Consider the following 20,285-nt stretch of genomic DNA (forward strand, 5'->3'; position numbering starts at 1 on the left):
TCCCCTCAAATCTTCAGCTGAATAGTAATCTGCACTAAGTTGAACAATTCCTTGAGCTCACGGGTAAGGTTAGGAGACTATTAATTTCCTTCTAGCCAGAGGAGACACTGTTAAACATATAGGACAGTTAGTAGAGGCTCCAGAGGAATATTTTCTGTGTTAGTAATTAAAACTGAGAAATTTAAAAAATATTGAATAATTAGTAAATAACAAAAGAGAAGTCATTACATGTTGATATAAATATAATTCTTCATGAAAAATAATTAATTTTCCCAAAAAGGGAGCATTGTTTTACATTTTTTGAAAATTTTCAATGTCTACTTATTATAGAAGACAGCTTGATTCTTAGATCTGCTACTTTATTCATTCTGTTGCAATATTTCTATTGGAGTATGTGAAGAAAATGGTGTCACCGATGTATAATTAGAGAAAAGAGAAGTATCATAATAGCCTTTTCAGATAATATTCTTATTGCTTTACTTGATATTCTTATTTGCTACTACAACCAAAACCTGGGGAGTGATAATTTCTTAAAGGTTAGTGGCAATGTAAAATCTGAAACCACATCAGCAGAATTTTGGTATTGTTGTATTAAAATTCACTGGAATATTCAGTTTTATGTATGATTGTATGATTTTCTAAAATCTATGATTTTCTAAAATCTATGAAATAGTCATTTGGAAAATATTGGTTCACTTAGACCAACCAAGTATTAGTAGATGGCATTATATCAGTAAATCACATTTGTTAATATCACTGATCTCACAGAAAAGTATTTTAAGTATGGGGAAGTTGTAGAGCTCATAATGATACATACAAATTTTTTAAAAATTTGCAATTTAGTTTGAACGCTCAAATTTTGTCATTGACAGAAAATTGTCATTTGTTTTCCTTGAATTGATGGGCTTACTTTTTTCCTTTTTAAGAAAATGTCAAGTCTGAATAACATGGCATGATGTCATTTGCTTAAGTAAAAATGGTGTTCTGTGAAAAAAGTTTGGTTCACACTGTAAACATGTCCTTTTCCTCAGAAAAACCATTTACTTTAGTATGTAGCAGAAATGCCTTATGAGTACTTCCAATTTCATCATACATAATATTAAAAGCACCAAGATTTAATAAAAAATATTTTTTGTTATTTCATGGCTTTTTTTAAATGCAAGTATTTTGTGGTTAAGGATACAATACAGTGACTACAATGTCTACTAGTTCAGCTTAGCATCACTACTTTTAATTTTTTATTATTTATTTATTTTGAGAGAGAGCAAGAGCAGGGAGCAAGGGCAGAGGAAGAGAGTTGTTAAGCAGACAGTGGGTGGAACATGGAGCCCAACATAGGGCTCAATCTCATGACCCTAAGATCACAATCTGAACCAAAACCAAGAGTTGGATGTTTAACTGACTGTGCCACTGGGTGTCCCTACTTTTCTTTTTTTTTTTTAAAGATTTTATTTATTTAGAGATCATGCAAGTGAAGGAAGGAGCAGAGGGAGAGGGAGAAAGAAAATCTCAAGCAGACTCTGCACTGCGTGAGGAGCCTGACATGGGGCTTGAACTCATGACCCTGAAATCATGACCTGAGGCAAAATCCAGTGTCAGACACTTAACCAACTAAGTCACCCAGGTGCTCCTTAGCATCACTACTTTGATTTGTGGTAGAGTACCAGCAGTTTTACTTAGCATTATTTCTGTACAATCAGTCTCAAGAAATCCCTGGAGTCTGTGAACTATACTTTTGAGAATTGCTGCTTTAGATCTACCCTAAAAAGTGTTGTAAAGGAGTCTAAAAAGGATCAATCTGATATGTGTAAAAATTGAAGGCCTGTCAGAATAAACTTCTACACTCTTCAAAGGCAAACCACTAAATATAGACACTCATTGATGTAATTTTCATAATGAATGATATTTAGTCAAAAACTAGTAGACATGAGAAGTAGCCAAATGTAACCCATAACCTGAAGAAAAATTTGAAAATAAAAGTACATCAATGGCAAAAATGATAGAATTAGGAGATGAAGATTTAAAAGCAATTTTATAACTATTCTTAAGAGTTTAAAGGAAATCTAGAATGCAATGAGGAAAGAAATGAAAAATACTGAAAATTGTCCAAATGGAGATCCCAGAATTAAAATATAACATCTGCAAAAAAGAAAATTTACCCAAAAGGAGTTGAGAGGTTAGATACTGGTGAAGAAAAGATCAATGAACTTGAAGACATAGCAATAAAAAATTGCAAAGTGAAGTACACACAGCAAAAAAATATTTTCTATTTGTGTTTTTGTTGTGTGTAGGAGTAGGGGTGGGTGTGGAATGTTGTGTGAGTGACTCTTGGGGTACATAGAGAGTAGTCTAATGTATGTGTGGTTAAAGTTCCTAAACTAGAGGGACTAGTTAGAAAGGGGGAAATTTAAAAGAAATAACAGAAAAATACCCAAATTTCATGAAAAATATATACTCACAAATATAAGCAACTTGTGACTCCATCACGAGTAACTCAAAGGAAACCATATCAAGGCATATCATAATAAAATTGCTAAAAATGAGTAGTACAAAAAATTTTAAAGTAGAGGTGAGAAAACAGACACATTGCACATAGGAAAACACTTAAAAATAATGACTGTAGACTTCTTATCAGTGGTGCAAGCCCGGAGATAATCAGTGATAGTTTTAAGTGCTAAAGAAATAAAATATTAATGCTATATCCAACAAAAGTATCTTTCAGAAATGAAGACTTAAATAATTTTTCCCTCAAAAGTTACAAGAAATGTTAGAGGAAGTTCCTTAGGTTGAAAAAAAAACAACAGGTGGAAAATTAGATGAACACAAATAAATGAAGAACACCAGACATTGTAAATATTTGGGTACATATGAAACTTTTTTTTATTTTCAATTTTTAAAAAAGATTGACATTTGAAAAGTGAAAGTAATTGCAGTATATTGGGTTTATGATTTAGATAGAAGTAAATGTATGAAAACAATACCACAAAGAATAGGAAAGGAGAATATGAGTATACTTTTGTAAGACAAGTCCTATATTATTTGAAAGCAGACTGTGTGAAGTTAAAAATGCATATTGGGGCACTTGGGTGACTCGGTTAAGCGTCTGACTCTTGATCTCAGAGTCATGAGTTCAAACCCTGTGTTGGGCTCCCCACTGGGCGTGGAGTGTACTTAAAAAATAAATAAAAATTCAAATTGTAAACCCAAGAGCAATCACTGAAAACATTGAAATGCAGATTATAGTTATTAAGTCAAGGGCTAAAATGAAATGGAAAACCTAAAAATAATAAATTCAAATGAAGGTAGAAAGCGACCATGAAAAATAAGAGGATGAATAGAAAATAATAGGACCATAGCTATAATTAATATAAATATCTCTTTTTTTTTTTTTTTTTTTAGATTTTATTCACTTATTTTAGAGAGAGTATGCACATGTGCATGCACATCTGGGGAGAGGCAGAATCTTCGGGAAAGGAAGAGGGAAAGACTCCCAAGCAGACTCTGTACCAAGATAGGAGCCCAACACAGCTCAGTCTCTCGACCCAGAGGTCATGACCTGAGCAGAAGCCAAGAGTTGAATGCTCAACCAACTGAGCCACCCCAGCACCCCTATCTCACATTCTTATTAGGAGGTAGAGATTGTGAGACTGGATAAAAAAGGAAAACCAAATATATATGCACAAGAAACTCAGTTTAAATATAAAGTATAATATTAAAATATATATAGGAAAATACTAACCAGGGTATGAAATGTTAGTAACATGTTATTGTATTACAATATTAAATGAGGTAGACTAGACAATATCATTAAGTCCAAATGGAGACATTTTGTGATGAAGATGGCAACTCATCACAGTCATCAAAAACACATAGTATCATAAATGTGTATAGGTCTAATAACAGTTTGAAAGTATATGAAACAAAATCTAATAGAACTGAAACGAGAAATGGAAAAATCCACAGTGGTAAATGGAGATTATAGCACTCCTTTCTCATAGTAAATGTTCAGAACAATAGCAAATATGAACAATATATCAACAACCAATTTGACCTATTTGAAGTATGTAGACTACTCATAATCCCAGCAAAATACATATTCTTTTCATGGGCGGTTGGTGCATTCATTAAGGCAAAAAATATACTCAGCCGGTTAAAAAATCATGTGTGGTATGTTCTCTGACAATAGTGGAATTAACAAATCAAGAGTCTGGAAAATCCTGATATATTTGGAAATTAAACAACATATTTATAAATAAACCATAGGTCAAAGAAGGAATCACAAAAGAAATCAAAATATTTTGAACTAAATTAAAATGGAAACATGGCATACCAACATTTGATGCTGACAGAGTGGTATTGAGAGGGACATTTATGGTTCAAATTCTTAATTATAAAAGAAGAAAGTTTTAAAAGCAATGATCAACACTTCCACTAAGAAATGGGAAAAGTAGGGATCCCTGGGTGGCGCAGCGGTTTGGCGCCTGCCTTTGGCCCAGGGCACAATCCTGGAGACTCAGGATCGAATCCCACGTCGGGCTCCCGGTGCATGGAGCCTGCTTCTCCCTCTGCCTGTGTCTCTGCCTCTCTCTCCCTCTCTCTGTGTGACTATCATAAATAAATAAAAATTTATAAAAAAAAAATAAACTTGAATGTTTAAAAAAAAAAAAAGAAATGGGAAAAGTATCCCCTCCCCTCCTTCCACTTATATTTATAAGATTTACTGTTACTCCTAAAATAGTTAAATAAACCACCAAAAATGCTTAGAAAGAATACTATTAGGAACAGTATCTGTGCTTACAAACTAGATAGGAAAACCTCATAATTCATGAAGCTTGGATAGAGTATGCAAGGCTTTTTTGCCTTGGTAATGGGGAATAATTAGCTTTAGATTCATTGCTACTTGGATGATACTCACTGACATCTTAATAGCAAGACCCAAGCACAATGAACTTTCCAAGTAACTTACCTGCATCTTAGAACAAAACCAAAGTATATTTATAGGAATAAAAAAACATTTAGTACTCATCAGTGTAAAATTTGTAGTGTCTGGCATCTGATAAAAATTGCCAGGCATTCAAAGATGCAGAAAAACTTAGCCCATAATGAAGAGAGAAATCAAAAAACAATTAAAATTGACATAAATTTTGGAATTAGCAAGTAAAGGGATGCCTGGGTGGCTCAGTGGTTGAGCATCTGCCTTTGACTCAGGGCATGGTCCCAGGTCTAGGGATCGAGTCCCACATCAGGCTCCCCACAAGGAGCCTGCTTCTCCCTCTATGTACTGCTTCTCTCTGTGTCTCTCATGAATAAATAAAATCTTCAAAAAAAAAAAAAAAAACAAGGAATTAGCAAGTAAGGACATTAAAATAGTTTTTATAACTCTCATACTTACATTTAAAAGAGAGGAAAAGGGTAAAAAATGTGAACAGGCCTGTGGTTGCCTTGGTGGCAGAGTTCAATAAATTGGGGTTTAATGCAAGATGGTATATGAGAATGATGATGTGAAAGAGGCCATAAGAAGGCTTCTTGAGAACCTTTATAACAGGATGTTTCGCATTAAGAGAGCACTGGCCCTGACTTTGAGGCAGCAGATATTGCCTACAGAGCAGAGGACAAAATATGAAGAGGACAAATTATTTCTTGAACCATATCTGAAGGAAGTTATTTGGTAAGGAGAAGAATGGGAAAAGAAATAATCATGGATTTGAAATCTGTGGTTGCAGCTGTCCTACAAATATTTTTAAGAAGTTGGGTAAACATGAAACATGCAATTTAGAGCAATTTGAGCTGCAAATGTGTTACTTTAAACAAATGTATATTGTAATTATAAAAATAAAAAAGAGGAAAGTTTTAAAATTATGAGTCATTGAAAAAAATGTTAAATGTTAAAATGACCCAAATTGAGTGTCCAGAGAAGAAGACCATGATGTGTGAGATGAAAAATTTACCAGATGGGATTAACAGTTTAGACAGTGAAAAAGAAAAGATTAGTAAATTTGAAGATTTCACAATAGAAACCACTTTAGAAAAGAGTTTGGCAGTTTCCCACAAAGTTATTATACAGTGTCCAGTCATCTTCTAGGTATTTACTCAAGAGAAATGAAAGCATATCTATCAAAACGTGTTCATGGCAATTTATTTGTAAAAACACCAAACCGTAAAAAACCCCAAATGCCCATAAACCATTGGATGGATAAACACATTTTTGCATATTTATACAATGTAATACTACTTAGTAATAAAAGAACTGGACTGTTGTTACATATAACAATGTGGGAGAATCTCAGATTAGTTTGAGTGAAAGAAGCCAAATTGAACAGATGTATTCTGCAATTCCATTTATATAAAATCATAGATAATTCTAACTAAGTCATAGTTAAAGAAATCAAAGCAGTTCTCTGAGGATGAAGTAAGGATAGTGTAGAGGAATTACCAGGGAGCGTTAAAAAAAAAAAAAAAAAACCTGAAGGGGGTGAATTTACAACCTTGATTAGGATGAATTTCACTTTTTGGATATATTTGTCAAAACTTATGAGATTGTAGATTTTAAATGTGTGCAGCTTATTTCATGTCAATGATAAGGCTGTTAATTTTTTAAAAGCACAAATATAATTCCAAAGTAGCTATAGAAGGAAGCAAATTATACATGTGTATAGATGCAAACAGAAATCAATAAAGCAGAAAATGGATATATAGTAGAGAAAATGAACAAAATAAAACAGCTTTTTTTGAGAAGATGAATAAAGTTGATAATTCATTTGCTACTATTAATAAGAACAAAAGAAAGAAAGCACGAGTTATTCATATTGGAAATGAAAGGAACCTATAGACATTAAATGGGCTATAAGGCAACATCAGGAACAAATTTATGTCAGTAAATTTAAAAGATATATCAAACTTTAAGAAGCTATGAAAATTATGTTAAAGGTACAAATTATAGCTGACAGAAGAAAAATTAAAAATCTGTATAGGTATGCATCAAATATATAAATTGAATTGACAATCAAAAACTTGCCCAAAAACCTTCCCAGAAACCAAACCCAATATTATTAAATGGCTTCATTGGTAAAGCCTGTCTAATATTTAAGGAAGAAAGACTAGCAATCATTCATAGAGACAAGATAAAGTATTTCCTTATTCATTTCATGAAACCAGCATTACTCTAATACTAAAACCAGACAAAGACATTACAGGAAAAGAAAACTACAGACCAGTATTTCTAACAATTAGAGGCAGAAATCCTTTACAAAATATTTGCAGGTTGGGGTGCCTGGGTCACTCAGTCAAATTAAGATCTGACTCTTGATTTCTGCTCAGGTCACGATCTCAGGTTCATGAGATCAAGCCCCGAGTTGGGCTCTCTGCTCTGTGGAATCTATGTGTCTCTGTCCCTCTGCCCCCTACTCTCGCTCATGTGCTCTCTTGCTCACTCTCAAATCTTAAAAAAAAAAAAAAAAATGCAAGTTGAATTTAGTAAAATATAATAAAATACATGTGTATATAATATACCTCATGGTCAAGCAAGTTTATCCAGGAATGCAAAGCATGTTTAACAGCCTATAATTTGTTCTTGTAATTCACCGTATTAGAACAATAAATGAGAAAATTCATCTGATATTTCAGTAGGTGGAGCAAAAAAGCACTTAATACCCATTCTTGTGTAAAAAAAATCCTAAATTCATAACTAGTAAGAATAGAGGGAAACTTTGTCAACCTCATAAAGCACTTTGCTGAGGAACATACAACTAATATAATACTTTATAATTAAAGACTAAATTCTTCCCTCTTGAGATCAAGAACAATGCAAGGTCCACTTGTAACACATCTATTCAATGCTTTGTAGAAGATATGCAAATAGCCTTTAAGCGCACAAAAAGATTCTCAGTGTTATTACTTATTATTAATCATCAGGGAATACACAGTGAGAAACTACACCCACTGGAATGGTGAAAATTAAAAAGAAAATTCTTTTTGTTAATAGTGATATGTAACCTCTGGAATTTTGGTGGAATGCATGATGGTATAATCACTTGGAAAAACAATTTGGCAGTTTGTAAAGCAAAGTTAATCATACAGTCTAGCAGTTCCATTCTTAGATATTTATTCAAGAGAAATCAACACATATTTATGAAAGAGTTTACACAGTGTTCATAGTAGATTTATTTGCTGTAGGGAAAACATAGAAACACCGCAGATGTTCATCAGCTGGTAAATGTATAAATGAATTGTGCAATATCCATATGTATTTTATTTGTTCTTGTGTAACAAATGACTCAAAATTTAGTGATTTAAGAAAACATTTGTTATCTCACAGTTTATGTAGATAAGGAATCCAGGCATGGCTTAGCCGTTCTCTTACCAGCTGCAATCAATATGTCATCTCAAGGCTCAACTACGGAAGTATACACTTTTGAGATCACTGATGTGGTTGCTGACAAGATTCATTTCCATGTGAGCTGTTCAGCCAAGAGATTCAGCTCTTCACTCACTCTTGGGTGGAGGCTGCCCTCTGTTCCTTACTATTTGCATCTCCATATACCAGTTTACAAGGCAGTTGGTATCATCAGAGAACAAGTAAAGGTCAAGAGAGAGTGTGCTAGCAAGATGGAAACCATGGTCTTGTAACCTATCTCCAAAGTCACATCCCATCACCATTGTTATATTCTCATTAGAAGTAACTTGATATAACTTACACTCATGGGGGCGGGAATTACAAAGGACATGAATACCACGAGGGTGGGGAGCATTGGAAGGCATTTCAGAAGCTGCCTACTTTACAATATAATGAAATACTACTAAACAATGAGAAAGTACTGGTTATTGGTATAGATAGATAACAGTGTAGATGAATGTCAAAAACATTATGCAGAGCAAATGAACCCAGACATAAAAGATAACAGACAGAACTAATCTTTAGAATGAGAAGAAAGATCAGTGGTTAGATGGGAGAAGGTTTTTGTTTTGAAGGGGTATGAGTACCTTTCGTGATATAAGAAATGTTTTTTATCTTAATTGTGGTAGTGTTACAGTGGTGTATATATTTGTCAAAACTTAGAGTGAATTTTATTATATGTAAATTATCTAAGTTGGGTTTTAAAAAAAATATCCTATTGGAGTCAGTGGAATCTTTTTGCAGTTTTATTGAGATGTAATTGATATGCAACACTGTATACTTTTAAAGTGCACAGTGTAATGACTTGACTTGCATATATTGTAAAGTGATGACCACAATAAGTTTAGTTACCATGCATCATCCAATATAAATACAAAAAAAAAAAGTTTTCTCTTTGTGATGGGAACTCTTAGGATTTACTCTTAACAACTCTAAAATATACCATATAGTATTGTTAATTGTTATCATGTTATATATTTTATCCCCAGTACTTATTTATTTTATTTATTTATTCATGAGAGACACAGAGAGATAGAGAGGCAGAGACATAGGCAGAGGGAGAGGCAGGCTTCACTTGGAGCCTGATATGGGACTCCATCCTGGGACCCCAGGATCACCCTCTCAGCCGAAGACAGATGCCCTACTGCTGAGCCACTCAGGCGTCCCCCCAGTACTTATTTATATTATAACTGGAAGTTTTGAGCACCTTCATCCAATTCCCAACTCCCCACTTGTGTTTACTAAAAAGTCTGAGCTCTTTTTCTGTGTGCTTTTTTTTTTAGATCTACATAAAAGTGAGATAAAATATAATGTTTATATAAATTATATAATATATATTATTGTATTATATTTATTTATACAAGTATAAATACTTTTCTGACTTTTTTCACTTAGCATAATACCCTCAAGGTTTGTTCATGTTGTCAAAAAAATGGCAAGATTTCCTTTTTTTATGTCCGAATAAAATTGAAGTGTATACATATATTACAACTTTTTCATTCATTCAGCCATCAATGGACATTTAAGTTACTTCCATATTTCGGCTGTTGTAAATAATGCTGCTATGAACATGAGAGCACAGATATCTCTTTGACATAGTGTTTTTGTTTCCTTGGATATATTGCTGGATCATATGGTAGTTCTGTTTTTAATTTTTTGAGGACCCTCCATTCTGTTTTCCCTAGTGGTTGTACTAACTTACAATTCTACCAGCAGTGCACAAGGGTTCCCTTTTCTTCACATCTTTGCCAGCATTTGTTATCTCTCAACATATTAGTAGTAGCCATTCTAATAGGCACAAGGTGATATCTCATTGTGGTTTTGACTTGTATTTCCCTAATAGTGATGCCGAGTACCTTTTCATTTATCTGTTGGCCATTTGTATATCTTCTTTGGAAAAATATCTATTCAAGTCCTTTGCCCCCCCACCTTTTTTTTAAAGATTTACTTATTTATTTTAGAGAATGAGAGAGAATAAGGGAAGGGACAGAGAAAGAAGGAAAGAATCCTTAAACAGATTCCTGCTGAGTTCAGAGCCCAACATGGGGCTCAGTCCCAGGACCCTGAGATCATAACCTCAGGTGAAATCAAGAGCCAGACGCTTAAAACAACTGAACCACCCAGGCACCCCTGCCCATTTTTAATTGGATTGTGTGTGTGTGTGTGTGTTTTGCTATTGTGTTGTGAGTTCTTTATATATTTTGGATATTAACTCCTTATCAGATAAATGGTTTGCACATTCAGTGGACTGTTCTTGATGACATCTGCATATCTTCACATTTTCCCAAGTAACATACTAGCATGCTTGTGTTATCTTGGGCTAAGATTTTTGGTGTCATGCAGACCCATATACAAATACTGGCTCTAAAACTTGCTGCATTCTAGTACTTCACTGACCTAGATTATTTTGGATATTCCTGAAACAATAACTACTGTTTTTAGAATCTATACTGGTTACATTCTGTGCTAGACATTTATGTGTGTATTACCTTAGTTAACACAAATCAAAATAACCAACATTTTTGAGTCCCTTGTGTATTAGACACATATTAATATAGAATATTTACCATGCCTTATGTGATTCAATGTAGCAACTCAATGAAGTGTTGGCACTAATACTATCCCCACTTTACAGAAGAAGAAATTGAAACCAACAGAAAATAAATTTTTAAAATATGAGGAACTCAGGTTGCTATCAAGATTCTGGTTTTGTTTTCTATTCCTCTCTACCTGTAGAATTAGACTGTTTTATATGTTACCGAAGCTTGCTGCAAAGAGTAACTGCAACTTCAACTTAAAATCTCTTTTTGTATTTCTTTAAGAAACTTCTTTTAGGTTATGAATGCTAAGAGTGTCTCCAAGAATCTAAGTAGAAGGTGTCAAGTGAAGATCAGATTCTAAGAGGAAAACACTGGGCAGACTCTCAAGAGCATAAGCTTAGTTCTAGACAAGTACAGTTCCAGAAATACCAACCTTAGCCATAAACGAAAAGGCAATATTTGTATGTATTTGATATAAAAATATGGCTTATTATTCTACCATTTCCACAAACAGAACATTACTTTGTCAGCAATGACATTTTTGAAGGTCAAGGTTGATACAAATTTGTGCTTGTAAAATCTATTAATCACTCTCAGAAGTGCTCAGATAAGAATTTTCTTTGGGGAGGTAAGACTGTGTCACTAAGGCAGTGAAGTGTTTGTGGCGGTACCTACTTTGGCAACTGTGTTTCCATAGTACTTGGGTAGCATAAGTTTTTCCCCCCTTCTTTTCCTTTGTCAATGTGGGGTTATTTTTCCTCTTTTAGTATATAATATAATCAGTTTTATCAGTATTCAACCACTTATTGTAAAATGGGGTTGAATTATATGTTAATCTAAAATTGTAGACAAGGGGCGCCTCAGTGGCTCTGTTGGTTAAGTGTCCAACTCTTAATTTCGACTCAGGTCATGATCTCAGGGTTGTGAGATTGGGCCCCATGTCGCGCTTGGCATGAGTCTGCTTGAGATTCTCTCCATCTCCCTCTCCCCTTCTTTCTGCACATGCTCTCTCTAAAAATAAACAAAATCTTAAAAAAGAATATAGACTAGCAACAACCTAATAAAAGTAGATATATGCAATACTTATACATTCTGATTCATCTGATCTAATATACTGTAGTTCCAGAAATTAATTAATTAATTTACTTATATATTTTTAAAAAGATTTTATTTGACAGAGAGAGAGGACAAGTAGGGGAAGCAGGAGAGGGAGGAGCAGACTCCCCACTGAACAGGGAGCCCGATGCAGGGCTCTATCCCAAGACCTTGGGATCATGACCTGAGCCAAAGGCAGACACTTAACCAATGAGCTGCCCAGGCGCCCAGCTGATTGATTTGTAAGTAGACTTGATTTATGAAAAATAATTTGTGGAGTACTGGGAAGATTTTGATTCCTCACTGTTTTTCGTTAGCATCATGTTCATTTTTGCCTTTTACCTTTAAGTCTTTTGTCTTCACTGAATAGAATAACTTTTGGTTTGGCTGGGTTTAAGTCTTATCTCTTTTCTTAAAGCTTTATTTATCCAACACAGTTTTTTTTTCTTTTCTGAAATTCGGTTGCTTGTCTTTTTAACAAAATTTAGATTGTCTTCTAGATTATATACGTTGGCTTTATTTTTTCAGCTGCTTTCACGGATATTATTTCCTTTTATCCTTAGACCCTGGAAATAGTTAAGAAAGGCAATATTATTATCCACTTTATGATACAAAAACTAAGAATAGATATTTAATTTCTTTAAAATAAGACTTCAACCCAAATTTTCATTCCACAATCTGCTTTGCTTATACTATACCAGTTCAAGTTTTATACTTTACCTGCTATTCCTACCATATGCTGAGCATATAGTCGTATCGTCAGTTGATTGATTTAAAATATTTGTTTATATTCAAACCCCCATTCCCTGGTATCTGTTTCTTTTAAAAAGCTATGCAATTAACTAGTTAATTAATTGTAGAGTCTTTTTCATAATTAATCTTAAAACTGGAGTCCTTCAAAGGGGCAACATTTAGTTCAAGATTTGAAGTTTGGACTATGGAAAATTTTCTTATTTATTCATCAGACATATGTCATTGACTGTGTACCATATGCCTAATATTAGTAGCCATGGATATGGACAAATGTTGATTGTGTTATTTTATTAGTAACATTGTCTTTTCGTATTTATACAGGAGAGATTAAACAGATTCTAGAAAATGAACTTCAGATTCCTGTGTCTAAAATGCTGTTGAAAGGCTGGAAGACCGGAGATGTGGAAGACAGTGTGAGTTTCTTAATTGCCTAGAAATAAAAGAAAATTAGGTCATGCAGTTGAATAAACAATATATAAAAATTGGTTTTTATTAGTTTTGTTGCATATGACAAGTGGATTTTGGTAATAGTAACTTAGTTTAAAGAATCAACAAACTGTTCTTCAAGTTAAAACATTTTCGTGGTAAACCAGCAATAGTTTTGAATTAGCTAGGTATATAAATGAAAACACTATATGCCATGTTTTTCCTATTTCTGTTATATAGGAGTTAGTTTGGCACTCTTTTGAGAACTTTTACTTTTTTTATCAAACCTCATAGGATGTCAGTAAGTGCCCTAGAATAGTAATTTACTGAACAATTACTTACTGGCCTGAAAGAAGTCATCCACAATGTGTATGTATGGCAGATATTGATTATGGAAAAAAGATAATAATAAGACATTCTTTTTAACTTGGAAAATTTAATGGTAGAATCTTTGTTTACTGGTAGTGGCAAGGGCACAGAATGAATTGTACTTCAGAATTTTCATAAAGTGTTGCAATTATAAAGCAGTAGCTGCTATTCTCGAGGACCCAGTAGCAGCCTCAGGTATTAAATATTTCACATGCTCTTTCTTTGTCTTGACAGAGAGAGAGGGGAAGGATGGAAAGAAATGAAAGAACTCTAAAGTTTTATGTGTTTGAAATGCAAATAGTTATCAGATACTTACACAATCTTTATATGGTTATTAACTTGATATTTAAATATCTAGGCATAAATTTAGAATCTTCAACTTTTGGTTCAGTTCTTTGTCAATTACTTCTGGTAGATATTGTGCTTATAAATATTTATATGTGAGTTCATTTGGTTTGTGGAGATGTTTGGAGTATTTCAATAAGATATTTAAATGAATTTCATGTTTGCAAGAGATTTATAAATTAAGCTACAAGTTAGTGATGTACTATTTTAGAGGTCAGAAGACTTTTTCTATATAGAACCAGGTTGTAAATATTTTAGGTGTGCAAAATATAGTCTCCATTGTAGTTACTCAGTTCTGCTGTGGTAGCGTGAAAGGACCCATAGGCCATATGTGAAAGAGTGAGCCATGACTGTGTTCCAATACATCTTTATTGATAGACACAGAAATTTGAATTTTATAGAATTTCACGTATTGTGAAATACTCTTCTTTTGATTTTTTTCCCCACCATTTAAAGATGTAAAAGTCATCCTTAATTCATAAGGCCATATAAAAATAGGCAATGGGCTAGATTTGTCCCATAGGCATAGTTTGCTGACCCATGGGGCTACATGGCTGTTGTAATTGAAACATAGATTAAAAAATAAAAAGAAATGCTACCTGAGTAATCAACAACCTTGGCAGAAATATATCATTTATTTGTTCATTTATTGAGAAACCAGTGGATATGAATCAGTCGTACATGGCATTTTCAATAGTTTGTGAAAAAAAGGGCAATTATTTTGAAAATGTTCTTAAAGCTATCTGTTCTAATATTTAAACATAGTCTTTTGTTACCAACAATATTTTCAGTCACTTATTTCTGTGTACTCTTTTCCTAAGGTGATTTCTGCTATTCCAATGCCATTAATTTTCTGATTGCTCCAAAATTTGTATTTCCAGGTTATACTTCTGTGTATACTCTGTATACTCTGTATACTTCATGTATCCAAATTGGTAATTCACTTTTGTACTTGTATGCCTTATGACATCTTTAAGTTAGCATGTTTAAAATGGACCTCTTGGTTTTCCTTCCCATGCCATTTCTCTACCAGTTTCTTCCCAATAAACAGTAGCACTGTATAGCCACTGCTGAATCCAAAAATACGGGCATCCCGTCTTTTCCCATTTCAAACAACACCTAATCCTTTGGTAAGTCCTATAGCTTCTATCTCCAAATATATCTCAACTATAGCCACTTTTCAGTATTTTTATTGTGCTGCCTAATCAAGGCCATTAGCATCTTTTGTCCATACCAGTGTAACAGCTTCATCATTGTTTTCCAGCTTCCTTTCTTGGGTTCATCCTTACATTCTCCACAAGCAGCCAGAATGGTCTTTTAAAAAAGCACATAAATTGAATTATATCACTCTCCTGTGTTTTGTTGCACTTTGAATAAAATTCAAGCTACTCACCATCATTCAAAAAGCATTTTATTATTTACCCACTGTTCACCTCTACAACCTCATCTTCAGCCTTTCTTACCCTCACTCTCCATGATGCAACCATAGAAACCCCTTTTTAATTTTTCTAATAGACCCAAGTCTACCTGTACCTTCAACTGCTTGGAACGATTTACCTCCAGTTCTTCACATGGATGGCTCTATTTCATCCTTCAAATTTCAGTTTAAACATTACTTTTTCTAACAGGCTTCTGTGTAAAATTAGGTTCCCATCCCAGCAATCTCCATGAATTGGAGTAAATGTTTGTAGAATGAATGAATGAATGACTTAAAGAAAGTCACACTGTATGTGATTTGGGGGAGATTTAGTGGAAAATCTTTGGGTGGTGGCATGGCAAAAGAACAGTAGTGATTTGGCCAAGTGGTAAGAGTAAACATTTATCAGTAATCCACCAAGTAAAATAATGAAAAATAGAAAGGTAAAAATAATTTTTCTATGTATATATATGTGTGTGTGTTTTGTTTGCATGTTAACTTGTAACTCTGTAGAGGTAACACAGATCAGTTTCAAAAAGGCTTATACACATTGACATAAAGATTCGGGACTTAAAAAAAAAAAGATTCGGAACTTAAAGGTGAAGTTATGAGTAAAGCCCACTACAGTATTTTTGTAGATCATGAATTACAAACCATTAATAGGTTGTGTAGTGAACTGAGTGGGTTGTAGCCAGCATTAAGAAAAAAGAAGAAATAGAAGATGTCAGAGTATATTGCAAGTAATAAGGTTAAGTATTTTATTTAACATATAGCTAATATGGGTCATACTAAGTCCCAATGTCCTTGAAGTAAGACTGTGTACCTAGTAAGATGGACCTTCTTGTGGGGGGATCAAGAATGAGTTCCTCATACTCTGTGCTTGGGTGAGATCAGCCCCTGTCTCTACTTCCATCTGCGGGGTTAACAGAGATTCCTAGATATTTACTACACCTTGCATTCCAACACTATCAGCCTTGACATTATTATTTGATTAAACCAGGACTGATTTGATTACATCTTTGCCCACTGTTTATACCAGTCACTGCAAGGAGTTGAAGTTTCTCATATCACCCTCACTCGAATTTCCATAGTTTCTGCACAGGCCATCTCTGTCTCTATCCTTTTTCATCTACAATACCTGAAATCTGTTCGCTACTTCTGTGGAACTAATTTTATCACTAGCCAAATTCCTTCTGTTGTCAGCCTTTTCCCTGCATGCTCGCTTCACCATCTTCCTTTGATTAAAACCTGTCTTCTGGAGGACGTTGTTTCTCTATAGGCTTCTCTGTGTTAATTGCTTTTCTTTAGCAGCTATCATACCACTGGACTATCTGTTAAAATATGTATCCTTATTGTACATCTCTTCCACTTCCAGACCTTTATCAGTCCTTCTTCCTCTCTAAAGATCTGTAGCTTTGAATTTCATGTCAAAAGGTCATCACCTACTTATTGAGGTCATCTTCCCTCATTTCCTGATGATTTTTAAGTCCTGGTCTATAATTGCGGTCTTAATTCTTAGTTTAAAATCTTTGTAAGTGGTACTTCTAATACCTTGGCTTAGTTTCTTGAATTTCTTTCCTACAGAAATCTTTTTCTTCACTCTGTATCAGCTATATCTTCCCATGGTTCTATCATTTAATTATAATTCTCAAATCTTAATTTCAGGCTTCCGTTTCTTGTTTACCATTTCTTATCTTTCTAGCTCATTTTCTTTGGCATCTTGACTTCACCAATCCTTCAACACTATCTGTTGTGCCCAAGATTGCGAATCCGAGAAACCACCAAGGAGCCGACACCAATGCAAGCGCACAAGGGTTTATTTGCAAGCTCGAGCTTGGGTCCAAGTATACCGGACACAGCGGAGCAGGGACTTGGACCCCGAAGTGAAGTGACACAGCGGAGCAGGAACTTGGACCCTGAAGTGGGTTACAGCTGGGTTTTTTATAGGCTGGTCTAGGGGATTTTCAGAAGGGATGGAGGAATTTCTCAAGTTCTGTTTACATTTTGATATGGGGCTTTCAAGGGCATTGAGCTCTGTTCTCATTCTAATATGGGACTTTCTATCACGGGTGTGGATTCTGTTGTCTTTCTGATGTGGGATTCCCTGCAAGGACATTGAGGACATTCTGCAGTTTTTCCTATAAAGTTCAGCTCTTATTCACAGGGACCTAAGATGGCTGTACTTGTGCTAATGCTAAACTTGAGGTGGAATGGCCTTGATTTTTCTCGGCCTCCACATATCTAGGCCTCCAATCTTCCCAATCCATTGTTTCTGCCATCTGTTCATGCCACTACCTCCTTCATGTCCTCTATTCCTTACAGTGGATTAAATCCCACAGTTAATCATTATACTCACTTTCTTGTGCATAGTCTCAACTCTTGCTTTATGGATCCTGAATGACAAAAAAAAAATCCTTTTTTTTGATAAATCCAACTCCACCTGTTCTGTGCCTTACAGCTAAATATGGCTGTAGAAATATAAAATTATGGTGTTGGTGTATCTTTAAATTCATAATTATGATCTTTAGAGAGTCCTTTAATGTTGCTAGGCAATCACTGTATTTACCTGGTTTATCCACACTCCTAAATGGTTATGTTACACTTATCGTCTCTTCAAACCTTTAAAGCACCTCTCCCTCATTGTCACTCTCAGCTGATAACTTGACTTCCTGTTTTGTTTCACTAACAAAATAAAGGCAATACAGGAAAATTTCTATAAGCTCCCACCTTGGTCTCTGTTTATTTAACTGCATTTTATATACATACTCTTCTTTTGTTACTCTAAATGGCCTATCCAGTCTCTTTTCAAAGACCAACCCTCCATGTTTGCTTTGGATTATATTCTTTATCTCCTCTGGCCTACTCAAGAACTTTACTCTTAATTCTTCCCTGTGTTTCCTGTATCATCAATATTTTCCTTTAATAGATTATTACCTCTAGAGTGTAACAACAAATATGATGTTATTTCTTCCATTTTTCTCTTGATCCTGCTTCCCCTTCCAGCAGTCACTCCATTCCTCTAGTCCTCTTCATAACAAAACTTTCCCTAAAGAGTTGTTTATATTTCTTATCTCTAATCCATTTCTCCCCATGTCTCCTGAGTCCTGTCTAAACAGAGAACTGCTAGTGTTCTTGTCAAAGTCACCAGTGAAGTGACCACATTACTAAATTCAGTGGTGATCTTATCCAGCGTAATGACTTTTAAGTGTACCTATATGCACAATTTTATATCTTTATATCTCCACCCTGGACTTGTTCCCTGAATTCCAGATTGATATATCCAGCTGCTTATTTTCTCCACTTAAATGCCTAATACACATTTCAAAATGTGTATTACCTGCCTGAAATGGAAGTCCTTATCCTGTCTTTCCCATTTTAATTGATAGTAACTTAATCCTTCCAGTTGTTCAGTCTAAAATCTTTAGGACCATTACCAACTCCTTTCTCTCATAACCTATATCCAGTGTGTCAAGAAATTCTTTTGGCATTGTCTTCAAAATATATCTAGAATCCAGCTATTTGCATCACTTTTACTGCATCACTTTTATTTTGCATCACACAGACATAAGCCATTATCACCCTTATCTTAGTATATTCCATTAGCCTTCTCTGTGCTTCTGCCCTCCTCTGCCAGTCCCTTTCCATCTGTTTTCAACATAGCTGACAAAGTGATTCTTTTTAAATGTGAATCTAATCATGTTACTCTAATAATTTCTCATTTCATTCAGAGTAAAAGTCAGAGCTTGTAGCTCAACACATTTCTTGTCCCTACCATGAATGTTCTCTCTCTGACCTATCTCTGCCAGTGCTCATTTGACTTCAGTGACAATGGACTTCTTGTTGTTCTTTAAGCACATTTTGTGCTGGTTGTATTTCCTTTGCCTGAAATATTCTTTATCTGTATAGTCTCATGATTTGTTTCATCACCCTTTAAGTCTTTACTCAAATGTCACATTCTTCAAGTGAGCTCTCGCCTGATCACCAAGTTTAAAATGACATAACTTCCCACCTCCATATTTATCACCCCTCCTTCCCTGATCTATCTTTAGTCCAAAAAATCATCACTTTTTAATATTCAGCTATTTAGATAACTTTATTAATCCTACTAAAATAAAGCTCTATATAAGATTAGGAGATTTAAACTATTCTGTTCACCACTATATCCACAGTGTGTGGAGTAGTCCTGGCACAGAGTAGGTGGGTCAGTAAATATCTATTGAATAAATATGTATGTCCTGGATTATGATATAAAGATGTAAAATGTGTTTCTTAATGCATTTTTCTGTCAAAAAAAGTTTGAGGGGCGCCTGGGTGGTACAGTCAGATATTGTTTAGTTCTTGATCTTAGCTCAGGTCTTGATCTCAGGGTCATGAGTTTGGGCCCCATTGTTGGGCTCTACCCCAGCTTAAAAAAAAGGTTTGAACTATGTTAGTATTTACCATCGAGTTAGAAGTTTGAAAGGTATGCAGGAATTTTACAGCCACAAAATTTACTGAATTTTTGTATGGTTTTCAAGATGTAGTTTTGATATACCCCAAGGGTAGTTTATTCACCCTGGATGAATCATTTTAACAAAAAAAAAATTCTCTGGAATAAGAGTTTTCTTTGGAGTAAAAGTTGAGTGACCTAGGTAATACTTACTAGAGACCTCATCCAAGTTACTTTCCTTTTCAGGCTTCATCTCCTCATGTATAAAGTCATTGGGTTGAGGTACTCACTATGATCTTTTCTAGGTCTTATGATCTCTGAAAACCTACATTGCAAAAAAAAAAAAAAAAAAAAAAACCTACATTGCTATTTTTTGCTCTAATGATCCTGGCACAAAGTGCATATTAGTTTCAAGGATATACTTCTTCAATGAAGAAATTAGTGATTCTTAACTGTGTTATCTATTTATCTCTCATCATGAGCTAAAGAATATGTTTTATTTTTAATGTTCATATTTAT

The 20,285-nt window shown here is 34.3% G+C and overlaps 1 protein-coding gene across 3 annotated transcripts in view; it reads left to right on the plus strand.

Annotated features, from left to right (window-relative positions):
• Positions 1–20,285, plus strand: part of FAF1 (Fas associated factor 1) — a 459,658-nt gene that overhangs the window by 180,377 nt on the left and 258,996 nt on the right. For all 3 annotated transcript variants that reach the window (XM_077844988.1, XM_077844990.1, XM_077844991.1), the window contains one exon: positions 13,102–13,193. In XM_077844988.1, the coding sequence (XP_077701114.1) occupies positions 13,102–13,193 (92 nt within the window). The remainder of the gene's footprint in view (positions 1–13,101; positions 13,194–20,285) is intronic.

Source organism: Canis aureus, chromosome 13, assembly GCF_053574225.1.
Source record: "Canis aureus isolate CA01 chromosome 13, VMU_Caureus_v.1.0, whole genome shotgun sequence".
In the NCBI taxonomy this organism is placed as follows: domain Eukaryota; kingdom Metazoa; phylum Chordata; class Mammalia; order Carnivora; family Canidae; genus Canis; species Canis aureus.